This window comes from Aulonocara sp. 'chitande type north' Nkhata Bay, linkage group LG1 (genome assembly GCF_057382095.1).
Source record: "Aulonocara sp. 'chitande type north' Nkhata Bay isolate Kocher_YH1m ecotype deep benthic linkage group LG1, A_spYH_male_GT1.1, whole genome shotgun sequence".
NCBI classification, from domain to species: domain Eukaryota; kingdom Metazoa; phylum Chordata; class Actinopteri; order Cichliformes; family Cichlidae; genus Aulonocara; species Aulonocara sp. 'chitande type north' Nkhata Bay.
In genome coordinates, this window is record NC_141344.1 from 30,190,929 (window position 1) to 30,204,624 (window position 13,696).

Here is a 13,696-nt window from a genome sequence, read left to right on the forward strand (position 1 = left end):
ATTTCATAATCAAAACAGTTCTGGCAGAATTGCTCAGAAAATATCACTATGGCTATTAGTCACTGGCTAAAATCTAAAACATACATCTATAGACTTGTTTAAAGAAAAACAGATATTTGAGTGTCACAGACAAAGTGTCATAATACAGAAAATCTGCTGGTTAATTTCTGAAAATAACATTTTTACATTAGGAAACAACAGACTACGCCAGACCCATAGTGTTCACTGTACAAGTGGCACTACAAGATCCAGAAAACGCACCAGTTCTAGATGACAGCTGGCCTACTGTGGTGAAGACTGAGGTAAGAGACAATCTGGCAATGTCCTATATTTCAACATGCTGCTCAGCTACACAGCTACATAGCTATTAGCTTTGCATAATGCATAGTTCAAAGAGGTTTGGACAGCAGGTGGATGAGGCTTTTCAGAGCTGTATGCCTGTAAAGAAAAATATCTCCCACCAAGTAGTTTGAGCAGTAGATGTTTAACACATATACTGACCTCAATATTTAGATAATTTGGCCATGATTAATATGAGCCTCCTGAGAAAGAGAATACAACAGAAAACAAGGAAAATCAATCATCATCTGGGTGAAATATGAAGCAGCAGTAGTTCCTTTGATGTAAAAAGATCTTGTCTCTTTGGTAAGCTGCCCTTTTGGAACGGCTGTGACGAAGACGATCGCTGCATCCCTGACCTGGCGCTGCAGAGCATGAATGACCTGATGACTCCAAAGTAGGTATACGCATATTCATCACCATGCCTACAGTCGCACAGTGGGACAAATTTTATTTGCACACTCGCAACGAGTAAATAAATAATGCGATAGCTTCCTTCCTCGCTGCTTCCCAGACAGTTCTGTGCACAGTCCGTACAGTCTCGTGGTGCTTTCTGTCGCCGTCAAAGTGAAGGGGAGATGGAGGGATCTCTCAGGGTGCTAGAGGCAACCAGGCGGAGGATGGTGGTGGATGTTCGGCTGGAGAACAAAGGAGAGAACGCATACAACGCTCGCCTCAACATCACCTACACACCCAATCTGCACTTTTCTAGCCTCATTGTCAAGGTGTGTTATCATGACCTTAAACTCTTCATGTGGTTTATCAGGACAGATGTTCTCAAATAGCCTAAAAGGTCTATGTTACTCCAAAGAGTCCGAGGTTTAACCATCAGGTAAGGCGAAATAAATTCTACATTTATGACTAACAGTGACATTTTTCATTCAGGACAACTCGGACATCAAAATAGAGTGCTACAGTCAGGACAAACTGAGGAACGAGAAGCTCTGCAATGTCAGCGCACCCTTCATGAGGGCCAAAACACAGGTGAGTTAACCATGTTTCTTCACGTAATTCATATGTGTCGTTGTGATTTTTTAATAAGATAAGATAAGGCTTATTGTCATTGGCAGCAAAAGGATAAATTGGATTCATTTCCATCGGAGAGTTAACTAAAAAACATCTCAGGTTGAAAAGCTGTAACTTTATTACACTATAATGTTTTAGGTGTTTTTGAAGAGGTGTCTGGAAAAGCATAAAGCTGATGCAGCCCAGTGAAATTCATCCGTATGCCAGTTTTTGTACCGATTCCCAAATAAGATTAGTTGGTGCCACTGGAGAAAATTGATGCGAAACACCAGTATAAAGTAATTCATCATTCAAGAAGAAACTAAAGTCTTGCTCCTCGTCTGGGTTCTGATTTCAGGATTTAGAAATCTGAGAGAACTCAAACCCCTATGTCAAAACAGAAATCAGCATTAATTTTCTTTCAGTATCTCTGCCTGTGCTCATCGGGTTGTATTTGCTTAGAAGAGAAGGGGTGGAGATGCCAGATGTTGGCTCTGTATGTTCTGCCTGTTTTGCTCTTCTCCAGAGTTTTCAGCCAACTGCTGTTTTAGTATGTTTCATCCAGGCTTTTAACTCTGCCAAAACATGTTTACGAGAACAATATCATCCTCAGAAAGCACATTTATATGTAATAATAAACATAGTTCCCCAGACCTGTCCCGTATTAAACCTGAATGCGTCATTGTTCATGTATAATGCGAGCACGAAGTGCATTGGGGACCACGAACACGTGCTGCAACTTTATTGGGCACACCTGTTCCACTGCTCGTTAATGCAAATATGTGAGCAACCTGTAAAGTGGCAGCAGCTCAGTTAACAAATATCAAATACACCAACTTAACATGCTAATGTTTCAGCCCTGTACCCTTCATCATATCATATTGCATATATTCATCAGTGCTCTGATGAATGCCACAAGCCTGAAACATTAACACAACTGTTGGCATGGACTTTGAATGTGACATGTCTGATGTTGTTAGGGGGGCTGGTCCTGAGTACTTCAGAAACTGCTGATCTAATGGGATTTTCCCACACAGCCATCTCTAGGGTTTACAGAGAAAAAGAGAAAATATGTGTCAGCCAGCAGCAGTTCTCAGGGTGAAAATCCATGTTGATGACAGAGGTCAGAGGACAAAGGCTTGTATAAACACTACAGAAACTCAAACAACCACTTGTTATAATCGATGTATGGAGAAGAGCATCTCTGCATGCACAACACCTTGAACAGACGAACAGCAGAAGACCACACGCTGCGCGCCACCCCTGTCAGCTAAGAACACCAAGTGGATGCCACAACTCACACAGGCTCAACAAAACTGGGCAGTAGGAGATTGGGAAAATATTGCCTGGTCTTTTTTCTGCTGCAACATTCAGATGGTTGACTCAGAATTTGGTCGAAACAACTTGAAAACATGAATCTATCCTTTGTATCAGCAAGTTCACTGCACTTAAGTGGCCTCCACAGCACCTTTGGGATGTGCTGGAACGGGAGATTCTCATCTTAAATGTGCTTGTTTACCTACATGATTATCCACCCACCGAATCCAACTGAAAAGCAAAGCAGCAGGGATAGTACCTGGATCAAAGTACCTGGACTACTTTGACATCATGTTGTATTTTTATATGTAAAGAATGAAATTCCACAATGTAAGAAAGAGGGTGCATTGTCATTTGGAGGAAATCATACCAGTGTTATGGAAAGAAAGTGCAATATGGAGATTCTAGGACACCATTCATAGCTTATCCGTTGTCGTCACTCATGATGACAGTGACTTCTCGTGTCTCGTGTTGGAACAGCTACTCGTGTCTTAAAGGTTAAAGTAGCTGTCCCAAATATAGACAAACAAATCAGCCAGTCTGGACCCCTCTTCTTCTTTTCACTATAAAAACATCACATTTAATTGTTATTGCATTAGGAAGATGCATCTTAGCAACGGGGTAAACACAACAGATAAGACTTGCTCTTCTCTCAGCATTATTCAGGTGAGACTGAACGAAAGACACCGAGATGCATTTCTCCTTCCTCATCTGTTAGTGATTCTCACATTCATTTCTGCTGTACCAAGCTTTTCCACAGGCTTATAAAGTCAACAATATTTATGAGGCTGTGCACTTTCCGGGGTATTTTACAGCAAGGCATTACTTTTTATTTTTAGGAGGGTGATGTTTGTGTTGACTTTGATAGGGATGACACCGGTCGTACATCAGTAAGTGCAATTAAAAGCTGTTATCCCTTTTTTAAATGTGTTTTTCATTGACATCTGAACAATAATCTTTCAGCTTTCTATACTGAAACAAAGTCTGCTGACTAATAATGCAGGAATGAAGGACTGAAGGTGACTGAAAGAGTTCATGAAATGTCCTAACCATGTGATTATCGCAAACAATGGTGATCTCCTGGGCAACAAGTAAACCCAAATTTCTATGTAATGCTCCCAAGCAACTGAACCGAGCAGACCTGGTCACCCTTTAGAGCTCACTGAATGATTCATACCCACTCATTGACCCTAAACAGCATCCAGAGCCACAAAACTGATGTGCTCTGGTCGAGAGCCTTTTAAGAATGTGGCACAGAGTTAAACAAGGCTGATTGTACACCAGTGCCACTGCCAAGCCAGCCTAAACCACCGTAGAGCTGAAGGAAAGTGGGAACTTCAGTGCAAGCTTTTTAAATTAGCCAGTTATCACGCTTGTTTGGATCTTACCAGGTGATTCTGACCCGTGTAAAACAAGTTTGTTCAGTAAACTTTACAACCAACAGCGACAAAACGTCTAAAAATCGATTCCTTTTGCACGTGATCGTGGAAGCAAATGTGTTTTTAGGTTTTGTGGGTGTATGCAGAGAGAAGGGTTCTAGTTACTAGCGGTTTGACGACTGACAACGAATGTGGCCTAAGGAGGCGGACAGGCTGAAGAAACACAGAGGAGGAAGAGGAGAAACATGCACTGTTTGAATTTCTGTGTTCAGCTATGCAGATGCACGAACATTCTCCAACCATGGACAATCACGCCCTCAAAACCCAGAACAACTGTGTGTGTGCATGTGTGTGTGCACGTGTGCGCGTGTCTGGATTCCTATGTTTGTGTTTCATCCAGCCATCCTTCTCAAGAAACAGTGGGCTGAAGTCAAGGTTAACCATTCTTCACCAGGATATGCGATAGGACTAACAAAGGAGGACCGGGATCATTTTCCACATCTGGGACAAGATGATACGCAACGAGATCATTATATTTGTGCTAAATCTGTGGTTGCTTTGAGAATGAGTCTATCTATATGGAAGAGGGAAGGAGGAAACCTCGTTATGCATTCCAGTCTGGTCAGACTGGATCCTTCATGATTTCATTACACCATGGAGGACTGTAAACAATGCTCAGCTAAACGCTGCTCTCCTAGATCGGCATTCTTCTGCCAATCAAGCCTCCTTTGCAGACTTGGGTTCCAATTTTGATACATACCCATTCCTCTTTCTGGCTGTCTCCTTTTTACTGCTCTGCTTTTATTTTGCCCTGAATCTGGCTTCCACTGGAAGTTTTGAGTGAGTGAATGTGTGTGTATGTAGTGGACATAGTCTTCAACTGAGGGGAAATTCCCAGGCTCTCTTTAAGCAGCAACAACTGTGCAAGCAGCTGCCTGGGGTCAAAGCCCAGGAATTATAGTAGGTTATTGCGGACTTGACTTCTTTTGTGTCCTTTATTCTAGGAATGCTATATAGCATAGCATCTGGAGTACTTTAGAGTTTTGTTAAAGCAAGATGAAATATAATTTAGGAAAAGCAATAAATGGGTAGTGTGTGCTTCTAATCTTTACTTCCTCTTCTTTGTAGGTAACATTTCGCCTGGAGTTCGAATTCAGTCGCACTACCTTCCTTGACCATCTCCGGGTTATCCTGGAGGCCAGCAGGTATGGACATCACTTTATATCTATTGGCATCCCAATTACTTTTTGCTTTGCATGTAGACAAATGTTCTGTGTTTTAATGATCAACAAAGATATTTAAAAAATAATACAAGGATAAGCGTCTCGCTGTAAGATCATCACTTCTATTTGTGGAATATTTTTGTCTTTTCAACAGTGACGGTGAAGAAAATAGCAAAGCCGATAATTTCAATGATATCTATTACTCGCTGAAGTACGAGGCAGACCTTCTCTTCACCAGGTTAGTCAGCTTTCGGGGGGTGGGTGTTGTTGTTGTTGTTTTGTTTTTTACCAAACAATACAAGCGAGGAATTTAGAAGTGCAGTGGGCTACAACAAACTGTGTTGGCATAATCTGGAAGATACTGAATGTAACTGTGGGGGAAATTAGTCGCTAGTTGTGCAGCCGGAATGGGAACTTTATGTTAATTGTTTGCTTGTTTATTTATTTACTTTTTTCTTTATTTGCTTTGACAGGGATTCTAATCCGACTCGATATGAAATCAAACCAGAGCTGTCACTGGAGGAGCCAGGCATCATCGGTCCTCCTTTCAACTTCACCTTCCAAGTGAGACCAGTTCTATCACCACCATGAGCTTAATTCAAAGTACAGCTTGGAAATAGTTTACACGATTCCCCCTGTTGTGCCTTAGATCCAGAATCTTGGATACTTTCCGGTAAAGGATTTGCAGCTAAACATCGAGATCCCAGAAATGACAAAAAACGGCAACCAGCTCCTTCAGATATCCGACTTCCATATTAACCAGGTGTGTGCAGAGCTTCAAACTGTCTATCAGTTAATACAAAAACAGAACATGAGGGACATGTGGCAGATTTTTTTATATTATAGCACTCCATGGTGTGATAACAGACGCTTACAGTGGCTAATATTAACACGCTGCATAAAAGATGCCTTGCAGACAATTAGCAGCGTAATTGTTAGAGTGGCTAGGACTAAATCATTTGTTACTCTAAGCTTTGACATAATGTAATCAGTGAGATTTTGGCACTTTGGAGCTGACGAGCTGCCACTTGGGTTTCAGTCAGTTTCCTTTCCACCTATGCTGCTTTTTTACTTTTTTGCATTTACCCTGTATCGTCAGTTGGTACTTGCGATTGTTCTGCTAAAACTCACATAAATATCAGCGGTAAATAACAACAGAAGAGCAGTGGTGGTATTGCTACTGTTTAGGGGAAAGATTGTTTGGTTTGACCTGAGCAGACCTGTTCTACTATTGAAGTTCATCATTTCTGGAAAGTTTTTCTGGAATAATACAGATTCACAGGTCTTCTTAAAATTTTGGACAAGGTCAGCATGCTGAAACTCTTAACATGTTCGAGTCTGGAGGTTCAGCCTCTGATGTTTTTAATTGGGAATGAGAGGGGCAGCTCAGGTTGAGCCATTTGGGGATAAAGTAATAGAGGCAAGGCTGAGAGGGTTGGGACATATACAGATGAGGGAGGGTGGATATGTTGGACAAAGGATGATGAAGATGGAGCTGCCAGGCAGGAAGAAAAGAGGAAGACCAGAGAGAAGATTAAATGATGTAGCGAAGGAGGACATGCAGATTGTTGGTGTGACAGAGGAGGATGTGGGGACAGGGTGAGATGAAGCTGTGGACTCCCCTAAAGGGAGCAGCCAAAAGAAGAAGGACAGAGTCAGCTCGACAGACTAACCTCAGCTACACAGCGTCCAAACCTAATCACATATTATCAGTGCATTACATTTACTTTACATTAATTGCTGAACAATAATCATTCTTTTTAGTAACATGATCTAATAAGCTCCAGCTTATCAGCATATTATTTCACTGCTTTTCTGGAAACATAACATTTTACTGCACTAAGAGGAATTTCTTACCCCCATGTCGCACCTCAGAGAGATGGTACGCACTGTTTACCACCTCAGCATGTGGCACAGAGCAGGGCATCACCTGAAGACCTGTCACGCTTCTCCAGCTTGGTAAAGTCAATAAAACCTATCAAATTCTTTCCCAGATAAAAGTTTAATTCTCAACTTATTTTCTTAACTTTTTTTTTTTTTCGATCTGCTTCTTCCCACAGAACCGATCCAACACACTAACTCTTCCAATTCAATGCACAGTCAATGTGGCTTACTACAGAGACGCTGCCTTTAGAATCACTGGAGCACTTAGAATAGATACTTTACACGCGGTGAGCTTAAACCTCATCAATGGCTGCATGAATTATTATTTATCACTTTTTACAAAACTTTGGCTCTGCAGTGCTTGTAGCTGTGTCATCTGTTCGTTAAATGCGCCTGCTTGTTTTGATTTCCTCTCCAGCTGAAGTTTAAAATCCTGGAATTGGTGACCAGTGCATCAGTGGAGCTCCCCTCCTCCAGCCCCATGTTTTTACATGAAGAGAGGCCTGTCAGACATGTGAGTCGGCAACAACCAGTGCTCTAAATTGCTTCTGTCCTCGTCTGGATTTTATTCTTACCATGTGCCCGGTTCTCGAGATCAGCTGTTAAAATTTATTTCAGTGGACTTTAAGTATTCAAATAGTGTCTCGTATGTGATGTTACCATTCATGGAAAACTAAGAAGAAGAAAAAAACAAATTTTCCATCAAGCACCTCTTTTTATTAAAAAATGAAAAGAAAACAAAGTTTCTGCTTCAGCTGCGCTCATGAGCACAGAACTGAAACAGGGAATAATCACACTGTAAATGTTAGTATTGGAGCACTCATGGCTGTGTGGTGCTTAGGGACCGAAAGGACCAGCGGCACAACATGTATGAGTCAGGACTCAAACACTAATCTGTGCTGCCATCTATTGGTCATTAAAACTGTCAGACTCTATTATCTTGTTTTTTTTTTAAAGAGACTGTATTTGTGGAAGTAAAAGGTGAATGGATGTACTTGATCGGTCTGTGAAAACGCTTTTTTATCAAAATTCATGAATTGTCGTTATGCTATTCTGCAAAAATCATATTTATTTAAAGCTATATATTTAAGCCAAAAATACCATTTATCACTGCCTGTGTGTACAATTCAGCCTGTGTGCTTAAGAGAAAACAAATTTTATGTGTTGTCATGTCCAACAGATAATACTAGAGATCAGGAAGGAGGGAGATTACAGAATTCCTACTTGGATTATCGTTGGAAGCACGCTGGGAGGACTCTTATTGTTAGCCCTGCTCAGCCTCGCTCTATGGAAAGTAAGTTACGTCGTGCAGTTTTTTAGTTAGCTGACTAACAGCCATTGAGTTATTAGAGGTATTTATCTAAATACCCACTTTTAGTCACTGACGAGTGACAATTTGGGGGGAGCTGTAGCATGTGATTCCCAGCATTTTCATGAGGATAATGGTTTTCCCATCCTGGAAAAAAAAACCACACCCTCTGGGGTTAAAATGTTTCCTTAAAGCACAAAGCCCCACAAACAGTTGATACTGTTCATCTGGATGTAACGTTTTAAGTGGGAGAAATATTTTGTCACTTATCCATGTGACTTCTTCAGTTTCCCCAACCTTATAAACAGTACATGTGCACAATAACTGAAACTAGCACCACTGGCGAACAATGAGCTGTCAGTTTCTTCATTAATATGCAAATTGCCATGACTGTTTACAAGGTTGGTCGAAACCTGCAGTCAGCTCATTTTTCTACTACCTCATCTGTAAATGTGAGCTATGGTCAGATGGTTATTGTAGTGTAGGTTTAGACTGCCATCATGTGGCTGAGAATAAGATATTGTCTTTAAATAAGAGTCTGACAGAAATGCCATAGTTATGTACCAAAACTGTGTAAAATGCCAGATTCTTCCATTTCTTGACTCTTGTCTGCATGTTTTCTATTTATTTCATATTCCTGTAGAAATAATGAAGCGGCTGTTTTATATCCATTACCTGGATCCTTTACTGTCAAGTAAAGGTCAAGCCAGCAATAAAGGCAGCCTCATATTTATGCTCAACACAGGATGCATTGACAGAAATGAAGAATCTGTCTGAATATGTGGAGCTGCGCTTTTTGTTTTGCGTGTATGTGTGTGTGAGCGTGTATTCATATCTTTGTGGGGACCAAAAATCCTGGTCCCCTCAAGTTTGAAGGCATATTTTGAGACTCAAAATGACGGTAAGGGTTAGGGATCCATTTTTCTTGGTTAGGGTAAGAGGCTAGAGAAAACATAATGCCAGTTAGATGTCCCCACAACATATGAATACCCAACGTGTGTATGTGTGTGATTGGGGGAGGGGGTTTACTGGCTGAAATGCTTACATTTACAAGAAGCTGCTAGTCTCCCATCATATATTACAAAACTGTTTAAAAGCACGTCCTTATTTTAATTTTGTGGTATTTCTACACACAAGAAAATCATCAATCTAGCACCAGCGTCAGTGCTTATATTAATATAATTAAATAGTCATCTTTTACACAAGATCTCCTGATGTATTGTTTTATGGGGAAAAGGGTCAGTCAGTTTGAACCGAAGCATCTGCCTCATGTTTCTGTATCATATTAAAGTGTAAAAATGGATTGTGTGTTATTTATTTAGGTTTTTCAGGGGGAAGAAAAATGCCACTGATGATGCAGAAATTTAAAAAAATCACAAAATCACATGTATTAAATATGATCCACTAGATGTTAAAAAGCTAAATGATATTTAGTGATAGTCACCATGAGCAGATATCTAAAGGATCTGATGAACTGTCATGATATTTGGGCAGGCTAGCTGGGGATTCCAGTACACACACACACACACAGACATTGACTGGATTTATCAGCATTGTGGTTTTAATCTTCCCCAGTATATTCCTGACCTCAAACATACCCCGAGGGATACAGACTGGACCTTGTTTTTACTTTGGATTTATTCCGAGGATATTTTTATTTCTGATCATCCCCATACTCTCTTTAACTTTCATGTGCCTCTATATTTGGTTAGCTCCAGCATCTTAGCTGCTGATAAATTTTCTGCCTCTAATTTATTTACATCCACTTATAACAATGTTGAGCTCTCACTGAATCATTTTAACCATAACTGTCTTTCTATTTTAGATAAGTCTGTCCTGTTTGACTGAGATTAGCTCCTGAAACTCTTCTCCTTGGATAAATGACGGCATTAAAGCGTTCTTGTTGAAAAAAATGAGCACTTGTGGAGATCAAGTCATCTACGCATTCATCTCCTTCATTTAAAGGATCTTTCAGTGTCTTTTAACACTTCGGGGAGAGATGCGAGGGCTGCTGATTTTTCAAACCTGGTTTCAAAGAGCAGAGGTAATCCTGTGATGGTATTCAACACTGTATTAGTGAAATTGGTATTCCTGCACCACCTGCTGTGCCTGTTTTAACAAATGAATCTCAAAATTCACATTTATTGCTAAGATTTTAGAAAAGGCTGTGCCTAAGCAGCTTACAGCTGTCTTGGACAAATACAGCAGCCTTGATCATTTCCATTCTGGCTTTTCCAGAGCTCATTCCACACAAACAGCTCTTCTGGGAGTCTCCAGAGACATCTTGATGTGAAGTGACACAGGATAATCTTCTGGACTTGACTTGATCTTTGGCTTTAATACTGTTGATCATCGCGTTGAGATTGACAGGCTGAGTTCATCTTCCACTTCTCTTGCTTACTGTGTAGCACACTGGTGGGCCTGTACTGTTTCTGTTGTATCTGCTCCTTCTTCAGCACGTTTTCAGCACTTTTAAGGACATTTCTTATCATTGCCGTGCAGACGATTTTCAGTCATATATCTTTTAAGCCCCGAGATGTTTCTAACCTGCACATCTTGCATCTAGAATCTATTAAAACTTGGATGGCTGACATTTTTCTCCAATTTAACGAAGAGAAAACAGAAGTTTGTGCCCCTGACAGATTTGTGCCTACGGTAATGGAAACCCCAGGTACCTTTGCTACATTTTCTACTTTGAAAGTGTAACTTGTGACTCAGCCTTCACTTTGGATGCTCGCGTTTAATCACCGTTTCGCTCTTGCTGTTGTCACTTAAGAAATATTTCCAAGTTGAGTTCCATCGTGTCACACTTTGAATTGGAAATTGTTATTGGGACCTTCACGTCTGGATTATCGCATTCACCTTGTTCACTTGTCTTAACAAAACCTCCTTTGGAACGTCTGCAGGTTGTTCAGAATGCTGCTGCGAGGCTTCTGACTAAAGTCTACCAAGTGCTCATGTGTCACACGGTTGGTAATTCGGTTGCACTGGATCCCCATTAATGTCACTTTAAGATTCTGATGTTGACCTTTAGAGCTCTGCATGGGCAAGCACCATACACCACCACCCAATGTGATGTTTGTGTATTGTATGTACGGTCGGCAAGGTCTGTCATCTCGGTTGTGGGCAAAAGACCTGCAACTGACAAATAAAGGCTATCTCATCTCATCTCATCTCATCATCTCAATAGTGAAGTTTTGTGTCCATATATTCTGCGTTCCTGAGGTCACATGATCACAACCTGCTGGTTTTATGCAAGACTGAGAACTAAAGGAAACAGAGTTTTTGTGGTCCACAGACTCCAGAGCTCTCTACATTCTTGTTGTGAATCACTTTATGATATTTTTCTTGAAAGCTGGTCAATAAATAAAATTTTACTTACTTTTATCCTTAGGGGGTGATGACTAATAACCTCGTCTACTGACTTTACATCTACAGTTTGGTGCCACATGGGTAACATGCTATTTTGAGATTAGGAACATAGTCAGCATTTTACATGGTGACTACGTCAGTATGTCAGCATTAAAATTGTGGCCTCACAGATCTGCAAGCACAGCCGCACACTCTGAAACTTCTTAGCTTTTTCTTAAGTTTGCATAAATTTTACATTTGCAGTCACAAGGAAGTGATGCAATCTGTGTGCTGCACAGTGCCCGCAATATTTGTAGCACATTTGTGTTTGCAGCATTACTTCTTATCTAACTTATCTCTGCTCTCCCACCCAGCTTGGATTTTTCCAAAGGCAAAAGAGAAAAGAAGAGGATGAGCAGGAGGTCAACGGCAAAGTGGCAGAAGAGCGATAACGCAGGCTGAGGGCCCCCAGCAGACACCCTTTCCACAGGGGACCCGACACTCAGGGACCAATCCGCCTCACCCCACCTGCTCCCACCGCTGCAGTGGCACCGCGTACACAGCTCCACACGATCATTATTGCTGAAGAAAGGCTTTTTCAGTGCACTGGATCTTTCCTGCGCCACAACCCCTGACCCCCAACAATCAGCACTGTCACACTCACTTAGCATTCCTGCACTGTTGCGACATTAGGGCCTTCTTTGTCTATGTCTTCCACTGGCCTGGATGTCATCTCTTCAGAGATCTTGGAGCTCTAATTGCGTCGGTTTCTGGCCGGAGCTCTGGTGGTTTTTCTGTCCGTTTTCTACAGAAGAATAGAGCCACTTTCAGTCGATCTGTTTCAAGATTTTCAGGCCACTATTTGCATTTGAGGCAAATGTTAGCCAGTCATTCTTTTGTCTTTTCCTGATGTGTAGGCTATTTATTTAACTCCTATGGTAAAGTACATGAAAAAAAAAACCTCAAGGGTGTTTTCCCACCCAAAAGCTACAACAAAATGTAAAGCTCTTATACTGTATATTAAAAATTCCAAGTTTAAGAAATTTTTATCTGCCATGTATTCAGTCAATTTGCATAATAATTTATGACGACAGAAAACTGAACTAAAGTCACCAGAGAACGAAGAAGATTCGTGATGTTTAACTTTTAGAGACTTTTCTTAATCTTTGGAGAAGAATCCTCTAAATGCATCATCTCTTTAAGAGTTCGTTCATTTTAAGATTAACATCCTGGGAATCATGCAGGGTGATTTTTAAAACATTTGATGCACTTTTTACTTTGTATAAAATTAACTTGAATTTTGTAAATAGTCAGTTAGCTTTTTTTATATCCTTTCAGTACTATAATGGTTTTCTGACAGTTTTCAGCGTGGTTCATGGCATTATTTTTTCTCAGTTCAGTACGTCGGCTTTGTTTCACTGAACCTGTTACAATACGAGACAGCTGCGTGCCTTTTAACATGCACTGCATCAGAGCAAAGGGTGTGCTTATAATATTAATGGGATTTTTTTATTTTATTTTTTTTTACATTTGAAGCAATTCTTAACAGAAATGTAAGTAAATGATAATCAGAAGCCGTAAACATGAGTCCAGTGATTGCACAATGTCTGGAGTTTTTTTCTCTTTGAAGAAGTGTGAAGACCTGTAATATGCCTACAAATAAAACGATATAGGTCTATGAGTGTCTTTTTCACAAGTATCCGAGCGCTTTCAGCTGCATAGAAACAGGCCTCAACAAGCATGAGTCACCATTTTTGAGATTCCAATTCTTCACATACAGAAAGGAAGAACAGAAGCTGGGATTAGATTAGATTAGATAGAACTTTATTAATCCCTCGGGTGGGTTCCTCTGGGAAATTCGATTTCCAAAAAAGCACAGCACCGACAGA

At 40.6% G+C, this 13,696-nt stretch overlaps 1 protein-coding gene across 1 annotated transcript in view; it reads left to right on the top strand.

Moving 5' to 3' along the window:
* itga11a (integrin, alpha 11a) overlaps positions 1-13,495 on the top strand; it is a 52,573-nt gene extending 39,078 nt beyond the window's left edge. Inside the window, exons 18-30 of the mRNA XM_086292856.1 lie at positions 192-302; positions 651-736; positions 854-1,064; positions 1,225-1,323; positions 5,169-5,245; positions 5,418-5,501; positions 5,737-5,827; positions 5,913-6,026; positions 7,139-7,222; positions 7,324-7,434; positions 7,566-7,661; positions 8,328-8,441; positions 12,182-13,495. Of these exons, the coding sequence (XP_086148982.1) occupies positions 192-302; positions 651-736; positions 854-1,064; positions 1,225-1,323; positions 5,169-5,245; positions 5,418-5,501; positions 5,737-5,827; positions 5,913-6,026; positions 7,139-7,222; positions 7,324-7,434; positions 7,566-7,661; positions 8,328-8,441; positions 12,182-12,259 (1,356 nt within the window). The 3' untranslated portion in view covers positions 12,260-13,495. The remainder of the gene's footprint in view (positions 1-191; positions 303-650; positions 737-853; positions 1,065-1,224; positions 1,324-5,168; positions 5,246-5,417; positions 5,502-5,736; positions 5,828-5,912; positions 6,027-7,138; positions 7,223-7,323; positions 7,435-7,565; positions 7,662-8,327; positions 8,442-12,181) is intronic.
* The last annotated feature ends 201 nt before the right edge of the window (positions 13,496-13,696 follow it).